This window comes from Gastrolobium bilobum, unplaced genomic scaffold, assembly GCF_033153095.1.
Source record: "Gastrolobium bilobum isolate Gb01-03AN ecotype WA unplaced genomic scaffold, APGP_CSIRO_Gbil_v1 utg33830, whole genome shotgun sequence".
NCBI classification, from domain to species: domain Eukaryota; kingdom Viridiplantae; phylum Streptophyta; class Magnoliopsida; order Fabales; family Fabaceae; genus Gastrolobium; species Gastrolobium bilobum.
The window spans coordinates 70,300-82,134 of record NW_026895122.1 but is presented as its reverse complement, the minus strand read 5'-3'; the positions used below and the strand labels follow the sequence as shown (position 1 = coordinate 82,134).

The 11,835-nt window shown below is 36.3% G+C and overlaps 1 protein-coding gene across 1 annotated transcript in view; it reads left to right on the top strand.

Annotated features, from left to right (window-relative positions):
• The first annotated feature begins 1,030 nt into the window (after positions 1–1,030).
• LOC133315976 (beta-glucosidase 42) overlaps positions 1,031–11,835 on the top strand; it is a 40,030-nt gene continuing 29,225 nt past the window's right edge. The window contains exons 1-6 of the mRNA XM_061517688.1: positions 1,031–1,202; positions 2,816–2,882; positions 2,993–3,051; positions 3,432–3,507; positions 10,734–10,808; positions 10,891–10,978. Of these exons, the coding sequence (XP_061373672.1) occupies positions 1,077–1,202; positions 2,816–2,882; positions 2,993–3,051; positions 3,432–3,507; positions 10,734–10,808; positions 10,891–10,978 (491 nt within the window). The 5' untranslated portion in view covers positions 1,031–1,076. The remainder of the gene's footprint in view (positions 1,203–2,815; positions 2,883–2,992; positions 3,052–3,431; positions 3,508–10,733; positions 10,809–10,890; positions 10,979–11,835) is intronic.

Here is an 11,835-nt window from a genome sequence, read left to right as displayed (position 1 = left end):
CCAACCGTCGGTCAATTAAATTTTATTACTTCTATTAGGTAAGCTGAGGAACAAGTGTACCAATGAATTTTGTTTAATCATTTTAGATTACGTTACTGTCGCCGTTTCAATTATTTATATTGGAAAATTATTTCTCTATGTATCTTTAAAATGACCGTTTTGGGTTGAGAAAAAAAAAATGATATTTTCATAATTTTTTTCTTTCTTACAATAATTTTTATAAAAATGTCATATATATATTTTTTAATTTTAAAATAACATTATTTTAGAATTATTGAATAAGTTTAATTATAATAAAAATATTTAAACATTTAAACATTTGTAATTATTTATTATCATATAATTTAATGATATTTTAAAGAAAAAAAATTAAAAATGACACAAAATTATATCATTTAAAATAACAAATATTTTTTCTACTTTAATACTGATGCAATAAAAAGTTATTAAAATTAAACTTTTACCATTTGTATACTTGTTATAAAAATTGATAAAAAAAACAATTAATAATTGTACTTGAAGTGATACCAAGTCTCTAAAAAGAATAATTGATCTCTACACTCAGACTATATTTTATTTGAGGTGAAGGATATTGTAATAATCAAGTTGTGTTATTATCAAATTACTATCATTTAATCTCATTGTTAGATTGATTATGTTGATCCAACGGTTATATTTATTTCCATTTATGTATAGTTATGATTTCCCAAATTTAAAGTGAAAGAATTAAATACGGGAATCATAACCATACAAAAGTGGAAATAAATATAAAGTATTAAATTTAGAAAATTATGACCATACAAAGATGGAAATAAATATAACCGTTGGATCAACATAATCGATCTAATAGTAAGATTGGTTGGTAGTAACTTAGTAGTAATACAACTTGATTGTTACAATATCCTCCTCGAATAATTTATTATAAGAGAAAAAAAAATGGTTAACTGAGAGATTAACACGTGTCTAACAATTATAATAGATTAAGACTTTTGCTCTTTCTCCCGCAATGTGTATATCAAGAAAAGAAACAGAAGAGTATCACTGAAGAAGATGTGAACTGAGTGAGCGATCTCACAATGGTAAAGAAGGACGAATTCTTGAGAGAAAACGGAGAGATAGAAAATGGTTCTGTTAAAGGACAAGTCTCGCGCAGCGATTTCCCTCCCAACTTCGTCTTCGGAGTTGCCACTTCAGCATATCAGGTTCATGATCCGATACGTTTATGATGCATTGCGTTGAATTCACTTGCATTGAAACTTGTTTGTTGAATCTGATCATTATTTGTTGTGAAAATGTAGATGCGGGCCATGATTCTTGATTTTTATTTATTTACTTTTTTATTTTTTACTGTGTGATAGTTTTTCGATTTTCCTGGAAAATTTGTGATCTGGGAATAGTTGCTGTTTTTACTTTTTTTTTTTCTATTAAATTATTCTGTTGATCCTATACTTTATTTTTTCCCTAAAAAAAAATAGAGATCAAAGTTTATAATTTATAAATGAGTTCTTCTAGTTTCTGTTTTTACTTTTTTTTTCTATTAAATTATTCTGTTGATCCTATACTTTATTTTTTCCCTAAAAAAAAATAGAGATCAAAGTTTATAATTTATAAATGAGTTCTTCTAGTTTCAAGATTTTTTTATTTTAAAATTGGGTTCCTACGGTGCATCTAATGATAGATGGATTCAGGGACCCAATTTATTTATTTTTGAAACTATAGTGATCCGTTTGCAAATTCTAAACTATAAGAAACTATTTGAATTTCCCCCAAAATAATATAGGCTAATAGATTAATTCAACCTTTTTTCTTAAAAAAATAAAAATTCTTCCCAAAATAATATATGCCTAATAGAGTAACTTAATTTTTTTTTTTTTTAATTTCTGCCTAAGAGGTCTTTGTGTTGTGGTTTCCCTGGATTAAAATTGGTGCATGAGATTCTTTTAAATGTTAATGTTACAATTTATTTTATGTCTGTCGCAGAATTTCTGGTGACAGATTTCTGATTTTGTGTCAGAATCTGTGATACATTTTGAGCAAGCAACCAGAATTTGTGTACAGATTTTTAGGCCTAGTTTAGTGTACAGTTTCTTTCCTAAACCCCTAAAGCACATGAAAGTAATAATATACAAATTCTGTAATTTGTGACAATTTTTTTTTATTTTTGTTTAGCTAGTTCTGAGGTTTCGTCCCTAGCTCACAATTTTTGGTAGAGCATACTTGAATTTTAATATTGTCAAATTTATCATAGAGTTTAACTTTGATTCGTTTTATAAATTTTCACATTATCATCCTATAACTTGTTGGCTTTGACTTCACCTTAGCTAACTCTTCTCGTTGTCTGAGCTTGCTTCTCTTAGATATTTGAAATTTCATGGTCTTCTCTAAACTCTGTAGTTCTCCCTTAGCACAGACTCTGTTGTGTTTATGTTCTTCAATCTATATTTTGTACCTGATTTTCTTCTTTCCTTAAACATAGACTTCCTTGAATTTCTACAATACATAGGCTAAATCTAGCTTTGATCGAGGTAATTTCATAATAGCTATCAAGCCAAACTGGCAAACCATTTATTCAAAGTAGTTTGTAAATTGTAATCATCACGTAAGACAAGTTAATTATGAAACCTTGGGCTGACAGTTGATTCATTTTGAAAGAATACTATCATTTTTTTACCATATTCTATGAGAGGGACAGCCTAGGTCAATGTCTTTTGACAAATTGTTTGGAGAATGACGTATAATCATAAGTAATGGTGTATTTATAACTAATGGGAAAATTGTTCAATTTGACATTTAACAGCTTGTTGCTTATTTCTAGATAGAAGGTGCTTGCAAGGAGGGTGGTAGAGGTCCTAGTATATGGGATGCCTTTTCACAGACTGAAGGTATGAGAACTTTTTCCTTGTTAGATAAATTGTAGACCCTTCACTATCAATGTGCTTAAATGGTGCTACTCAATGCTTCATTATTTGGTTTGTATTTGTTGTTTTGTTAGGAAAAATAATTGACAAATGCAATGGCAATGTAGCAGTTGATCATTACCATCGATACATGGTCAGTAATATTGTTTTCTTTTAGTGTTTTGACATTCATTTTTCTTCTCTTTATATATTGCCTTGTGGATAGATTTTGGGATTGAAATAACTGCATAACTTATGCGATGTTTCTTCCAGGGGGACTGGCTTCTGTCCTTATGAATTTGTCTGTTTTGTTGTTTTTCCCACACTAATAATTTTGCATAAGTTTACTCTTTGAAGACAAATACTTTCTATGGCAATGTCATTTTGAGTCTATTATGAAATAACATTGCAACATAAGAGTACGAAGATATCTGGAATTTTATGGCATCTGATAATTAGGTCTTTTAACTGTCGGCTCCTGCCCTACCCACAATTCTTCAAATCTTAACTTTCTGAATGTAATTATGATAACAGGAAGATGTTGATCTTATAGCCAAGTTGGGATTTGATGCTTATAGATTTTCAATTTCTTGGTCTCGTATTTTCCCTGGTATGATTTATTACTGATGAATTTTATGTATATATGTTTTCTATGTTGTTAGTAATCAAATAAATGATTTTCAATGTCCACTAGAGCATGAGTGTTCATCTGTTTCTCTGTTTCATGATTACTCAGTCAATAGTTAATATTTACCCTTCTCTGTTTCATCATTACTCAATCAATAGTTAATATTTACAGTGATGGGTCCTAACTCCTAACTATGGGTCAGCAAGAGATGATTAAAGGCTTTCTTAGGGCTTGACATGGAGGGACTGGTTAGGAAGGAGAAGTCTTGGTACAGCAATAAAAAAGGGTTTTCTGGAAGCGAGTTGCTGACATTAGTATTATTGTTCTTTATTGATTTCTACAAATGAAATTGTTCTTTCTGTGTTCCTTTTCCTATAATAAACTTCTACATTTGACATTGTGATAGGATAAACACCTCTTTCTATCGAATGGAGAAGATTGATATATCTATGTATAAAAGAAACGTATACAAATGGAAATCAACAAAGTGTAAGCTCCTAGCTATGGTGATGTCTCCAAGACCTCTACAAACGTGGATGAAAGTAATACAGGCCTAAACTTCCAATTACAAACCACAAAACTATAAACGTTACCCTTCTCACAACCAATTCCAAGTTTACCCACTACCTCGTAACTAAATTGCCACATCAGCAACATTCCCTCTTTTTCCGGTAAGAGCTTTACGCTGATAAACTATAACTGGGCTGGACCATTTAGACTTTGGTTTGGGCCTTGGTGAGACAATTGTATCAATACCCTCCTCATCAGAATTAGACTTGTCTTCAAGGCTAAACGTAGGAAACTTGCCTTGAATGTCGGCAGCCTTCTCCCAAGTGGCCTCTTCCACGGGTTTGTATTTCCAGAGTATCAACCATTTAGTATGGGACTGATTACCATTCGTTGAAATTCGTTCAGCTAGTACACCCTCTAGCTCAGGAGGTTCATCTGTAGTTAAGGCCAAATCAAGAGGGAAATTTCCTTCTTGAATTGAATTGCCAATAGCCTTTTGAAGCTGTGAGACATGGAAGACAGGATGAATCCTGGCAGAGGCAGGGAGAAGGAGCTTGTAAGCCACGACCCCAATTTTAGTAATCACCTAAAAAGGGTCATAAAAGTGTGCAGATAACTTTGGATTAATTCTGCGAGCTACTGAAACTTGCTGATGAGGCCTTAATTTCACATACACCCAATCTCCCACTGCAAAAGAGACATCACGACGGTGAGCATCAGCCTGTTGCTTCATAGACTGCTGAGCTCTCATGAGATGGTGTTTCAACTGACAAAAGCTTCATCCTTGTCATGCAGAACTCTAGCAACTGCATCCACCTGAGTTTCACCCTGTAAATAATGCGGAATAGTAGGAGGGGGTCTCCCATACACATCTTAAATGGTGTCGTGCCGGTAGAACTATAGAAGGACATATTATACCATAATTCAGCCCAGGAAATCCACAAAAACCAGCTCTTTGGTTGCTTCGAAGCAAAACACCTAAGATAAGTTTTAAGACAATGATTCAGGATCTCTGTCTGTCCATTAGTTTGAGGATGGTACGAGGTGCTCATTATCAAAACCGTTCCCTGCAAACGGAACAACTCATTCCAAAAATTAGTCAAGAACAACGGATCACGGTCACTCACAATTGACCTCGGAAGGCCATGTAAATGCAGAATTTCCTTGGAAAACAAAGCTGCCACAGTTCAAGCTGAAAAAGGACGCTTGAGAAGCAGGAAGTGAGCATGTTTGGATAATCTATCAACCACTACCTCCAGAATCACTTCGTACCCCTGGGATTTTGGTAACTCGGTTATGAAGATCCTCCTATATCATCTGTGGAACTAGAAGAGGTTGCAAAAGTTTAGCTAGTGAAAGGGTCTGATATTTGTGTCTTTGACATACGTCACAAGACTTCACATAATCCATTACTCGTTTGTGCATTCCAAACCAAAACAGACCCCTAGCAACCCTCTTGAATGTTCAAGTGAAACTAGAGTGACCTCCTGTTGGTGATGAATGGAACTCTTGGAGGTAGGTGAGAATGAGAGAGGAAGTGGAAGACAAAACCATGCGGTTCTTAAAAAACAGCAGATCCCCTTGCATTGTGAAACCCGATGGTATATCAGAATTAGCAAAAATAGCAGCAATTATTTTCTGCAGTGTAGAATCGTTTACATACTCCTCTTTCATCTTGCCTATATCAACCCAGTAAGGAGTAGAGATTATGTGAGTTAGAGCAATATTACCCTCCCTGCGAGATAGAGAGTCAGCAACCTTATTTTCTGGTCCAGGCTTGTAAACCACCTCAAACCTGTACCCATTAATTTTGCTAACCAGCAATGTTGATCAGTTGTGGTGATTCTCTGGCTTAGAAGATGTTTGAGACTGCTATAATCAGTGAGGACAGTAAAGGTACGTCCTAACAGATAATGTCTCCAATGTTGGATTGCAAAAGTGATGGCCATGATTTCTTTCTCGTATACTGACTTTGATAGATTCTGGTTAGACAAGGTGTAAAGAACCAATTTAACCCAAAAGCTTAAGCTGTTGGATGAGGCTACATTAATGGTTTTATGCTTCTTTAACACGTCCTCTCATATGAGAACCCACTGGACTTGAAGGGTGGATAATGCACAAGCCTAATTACCTGTGCTAAAAAACTCCACAAGGCATAATTAATTATTAATTAAATGGGGGGCGGTGAGGATCGAACCCGTGACATCGAGGCTCTGATACCATGTAAAGAACCAATTCAACCTAAAAGTTTAAGATGTTGGGTGAGGCTACATTAATAGTTTTATACTTCTCTAACACAAGGCCTTATTAAAGTAAGCGATAGGTTGTTTTTCTTGCATTAGAACAGCCCCTAGACCCAAACCCGATGCGTCACATTCAATAACAAAGTCTTTGTTAATATCTTTTCATGCAAGAACTAGAGCAAAAGTGAGTAGTTGTTTCAACCTCTCAAATGCAACTCGGGCCTCCTCATTCCATAAGAACCCTTCCTTCTTGGTCAGACCAGTTAAAGGATGCGCCACCTTCCCATAATCCTTTATGAAACATCTATAATATCCCCTAAGACCAAGGAAACCGCGAACTCCTTTAGCATTCATTGGGGTAGGCTAACTTAGGACAGCCTGTAACTTGGATGAATCCGTAGCAACACTTGCAAGAGAAATCACATGACCAAGATATTCAATGGACAATTGTCCAAAAGAGCATTTCTTCCTATTGGCGTATAACCAATTCTGCTATGGCATCCGCAGGACTTCTCCTAGATGCATCAAATGCAGTTCCCATGAGGGACTATAAACCAATATATCGTCAAAAAACACCATGACATGCTGCCTCAAACGTGAACGGAAAATTGAGTTCATAGTGGATTGGAAAGTAGAGGGCGCATTAACAAAACCAAAAGGCATAATGAGGTACTTATAATGTCCATCGTGGGTATGAAAAGCAGTTTTTGGAATATCATATTCTTTCACCCGTGTTTGATGGAAACACGATTTAAGATCTATCTTAGAGAAATATTTGGCGCCATGTAATTCATCAAGCAACTCATTAATAGTGGGAATATGAAATTTGTCCAGAATTGTCACCTTATTTAACGCTCTAGTCCATGCACATGCGCCAAGAATCATCATTCTTCTTTACTAGAATAACCGCGTTTTAGAATGGACTTGTACTATGGCAGATGGATCCTTCTTATAACTAAGTATTCACCTATATGGCCTCACACAGACCGGAGCAGTGCCTAGTAACAGATTGATAGCATGGTCCAAGTCACGATGAGGTGGTAGGCCTTGTGGCTCGTGAAAAACTGATTGGAATTCGTCCATTATCATGTGCAGCGACTCTTGCTGCTGTGTAGTGAGTTCAGTATTAAGAGTATCTCCTGGTAAATTGATTTTTTCATTGTCATCGTGCCCCTCTTCCTGAAGTAACCCTTGTAGTGCTAGTTGGTGATCCTTATCATCAACTTGATATCCCTTTAATTTAACCAATTCTCCCTTATGTAAGAATTGTATAGTTTTCCTCCTCCAATCTTGGCGAACCTCGCCCAAAGTCTCCAACCATTCCATTCCAAAAATCAAATCAATTCTACCAAAATCCAGGATATAAGCACCAACATTCAACAAAAAATGACCAATTTGAATATTAAGAGCATGACATCTGCCACTGGAGAAACGTTTGCTGTCATCTCCCATACTAACACTAAACTCCTTTGTGTTAATCATTTGCAGGCTCAAAGACGAAACCAACTCTGGGGGTAATAAAATTATGGCTAGCACCACTATCAATCAACAAGAGTATAGGAAATTCCTCCAAACTCCCTTCCACCTTCATAGTTTTGGATGGAAATCTGTTAGAAATATCCGCTACTTAGAAATTCACTCTATTACAAACTAACTCCTAATCTCCAGCGTCTTTTGCATCCTCAACAGTAACCAGTGCCTCCGTTTTCCCAATTGTCTCCTCTTCCTCCCAGATGAGAAGTCTCAGTTGCTTGTCCGGGCATTGATGAGTAGGGCTGTAACGTTGACCACATTTAAAACATAACCCATTAGCCCTTTGCTCCATGAGCTCAGGGTAAGACAAATTCCTGACACCTCTGTTGTTCGATCCACCTCGCTTTTCTTCACTATGGACCAAACAATTCTGCCCTGTTGGGGAAGTGTTTGCTTTACCCCCTTGAACACCCATACCAGAAGAGGAAATGGACACTACGCTGCGACGAAAACCATCGTTGTCTTGCCCTATAGTAACCTTTGTCCTCCGCGGAGCTTTCGCTCCACCGCCTTGGATAGGGAAATCATCTTGAAACAATTCTGAGGGTCCAGAATAAAACTTCCATGCGCACATCTTCCTTCAGACCACAGATAAAAAGGCCCATATATTGTTCCTCTGGAAGCATTGGGACTTGGGCAACCAGCATTTCGAACTCTTCCACGTATTAGTCTACGGTGCCTTCCTGTAATAACCCCTTAAGCTGAGCAAAAGGATTCCCAAAATAATTATCTTCATGGCAATCAAACAAAGCATGTTTGAAACGCTCCCAATCGAGTTGCGGATCCGATTCCTTCAATACTTTGAACAAGTGCCACGTAGTACCCTCCATACAAATTTGTGCGTATTGAATGCACATTGTCTTCGGTGTACCCTGCATGGTGAAATAGGCCTTCGCTCTAGCTACCCAGCCAACTGGGTCTGTTCAGCTAAAGACCAGAAGCTCAATTCTCTTCGCTGACAGCTGATAATCTTTCGCATTTGTTCCTTTTGTCACCTCCTTCTCCGTATCAACGACCACTTCCTTTCCTTTCGAAACTTCGCTTCCTTGTCCTTTGGTGAGTACTGGATTTTGTAGCGATAGGTCAGGACGCTGAAGTCCCTCTCAGATTTTGGCACACATTTCTGCCAGAGTTTGGATGATGTCTCCTACACTGGTAACTAAGGAGCTCAACTTCGTCAAATGTTCTGCTAACTGATGCGAATGTCCCTTCAAAGTGGTATCATGCGATCGCAAAAGAGAATTCCTGCGACTTAAGCACCGATTCAACCGCTACCATCCTTGCGTCTAAAGCTTCAATTCGTTGCGATGTCATTCTGGTGAGCATGCACAGACTTTCTCTTCCCCTAAACATCTCTCAACGAGAGCACCAATTTGATAGGATAAACACCTCTTCCTTTCAAAATGTAGAGAGGATTGATATATTTCTGTATAAAAGAAACGTATACAAATGGAAATCAACATAGCGTAAGCTCCTAGCTATGGAGATGTCTCCAAGCCCTCTACAAACGTAGACGAAAGTAATACAAGTCTGAACTTCCAATTACAAACCACAACACTATAAACACTTCCCTTCTCCCAGCCAATTCCAAGCATACCCACTACCCCATAACTAACTTTCCATATCAGCAACATTCCCTCTCTTTCCAGCAGCAGCTCTACGCTGATAAACTTTAATTGGGCTGGACCATTTAGACTTTGGTTTGGGCCTTGGTGAGACAATTGTATCACATTGAAACGACAAACTAAATTAAAGCCCAGATCTTCCCGTTGAAGCATGGTGATATTTTAAACGAATAACTTGCATATGTTTTTGAACGAAAAACAATAAATTATCACACTCCAAATTGTTAATGAATACCCTAGTATAGAGAATACTAAAAAATATATTAGCAGGCAAATATTTAACTTGTATTCTTTGCTTTTACTGCCCATGGAGTAGTTTCTTTCCCTATTTTCTGCTTGCATCTTTTGTTCACGTTTGCATGTCCACCTGTTTTTCTTAGGATTAAATACCATTTTTAGTCTACTATAGATACAGGTGACATCAATTTGGTCCTCAAAATAAAGATGAAATCAATTTTATGATATCTCAAACAAAGGCTCCATTATCAATGGTGTTCTCACAGTCCGTACACAAAAGTTCGTTTTTTTGTGTCACTTTCCTTGTTTGAGGGACTAAATTGATATCATCCTTCTTCATAGGACCAAATTGATGTCTCGCGTATCTTTTTGGGGAGTAAAATGGTGTTCACTCTTTTTGTAGCTAATGTGGTTACTTTGTATTAATCTCCACTTAAATGACAATAAAGAAAATATCTTGACTTGGCTACAGCTGTTGTGTAAAATGTGAATGTTCGATTATATAATAAAACCATACATTTTTCAATACTGAATATTTGGGATATCACAGTGAGCTATGTGCAGAAATGGAAATTTACTTTTTCCCTCTTTTATTACAAAACTTTAGCTTCATGTTCTTTCTGGGTGTCAACTGGCTTTCTTCCATATTAGGAGTCGAATGAAAAATGTGACAAACTGTTGGTGGAAAATTATAACACCTTAAACAAGTTGGCTGTCTAATTTTGGAGATGGTGCTGGAATTGTTGAGAACATGACAATGAGATGTTTAGCTGATTTATGTTATAGCATTGTATATTTTTAATGTTCTTTTTACTGATTTTATGCCCCACTATCATTTTCCGAGCCGTGGTTTTGAGCCTAATAGCATTTCTTGCCTTGTCCACAAAACAGTTATACTTGTATTTAAATTGGAAAAGTTATACTTACATGACTATGACATGTTGTTTTGTAGTTATACTAATATATTCATCTTGTTTTGTAGTGTTACATTGTCTGATATAAATGATGGAGACTGTTTGGATTTTATTTTTATTGTATTGTAATGTTATTTTGGGTGTAGATGGCTTAGGAACCAAAGTCAACGAAAATGGAATAACTTTCTATAACAACATTATCAATGCTCTTCTTGAAAGAGGTATGGTCTATGTGGAACCACTTCACCTTAATTTTCTAGCTCCTTCATGAATATTATATATTAAGTTACTCTTTTCCAGCAGGTATTCAACCTTACGTAACTTTGTATCATTGGGATCTTCCGCTGCATCTTCATGAGTCGATGGGAGGATGGTTAAATAAAAAAATCATGTAGGTATCATGTAACTGATTTATTTTTTCATTTTACAATTTGTTTCTTTCCAAATAATCAGAAAACTTGATTTGTATGTAATGTCCTGTGCCAACTTCGGTTTTTTACACATATATAGTATTAGCGCACATACAAAAGGGGTCATAAAATAGACCAAGCTGCTAGAATGCAATTTAAAGAAAACGTGATAAAACTGAGTCAAAATTTTAGTAAACCGTTATTAATCAAATGCGTTCAGTTTTTCCCATCACTTAAACTTTTTCATATTACATGGTTTCAAAGTGTTGAGATATATAGTCCCACGTTGGTTGTATGTGCAACTAATGTGGTCTTTATAAGGCCTTGGGCACTCCCACCCTTTGAGCTAGCTTTTGGAGTGGTGTATCCCAAGGTTCTTTACATGGTATCAGAGCCTCGCCGCCCCCCACTTTCTCTTTTGGCGTTTCTTAGCACAGGTAGACTCGGCCTGTTGCATTGTCCACTCTTCAAGCCCAATGGGCTCTCGTGTGAGGGGGCGTGTTGAGATATATAGTCCCATATTGGTTGTATGTGCAACTAATGTGGCCTTTATAAGGCCTTGGGCACTCCCACCCTTTGAGCTAGCTTTTGGGGTGGTGTATCCCAAGGTTCTTTACACAAAGCATTCATTATGGACTAGGACAGCCCCTAAGCTATTTAACAAACTGTAGAATATCTAGAATATTCTAGATAGTATTTATTGATGTAGTTGGTAGTTGTATATTTAGTTGGTAGTTGTATATTTATTGATGTAGTTGGAGGTTGCATATTTATTAAAGTAGTTGAGGTAGTTGGATGTACTCAATATAAAAAGGACCCATTGGGTCTCTCAATGAAT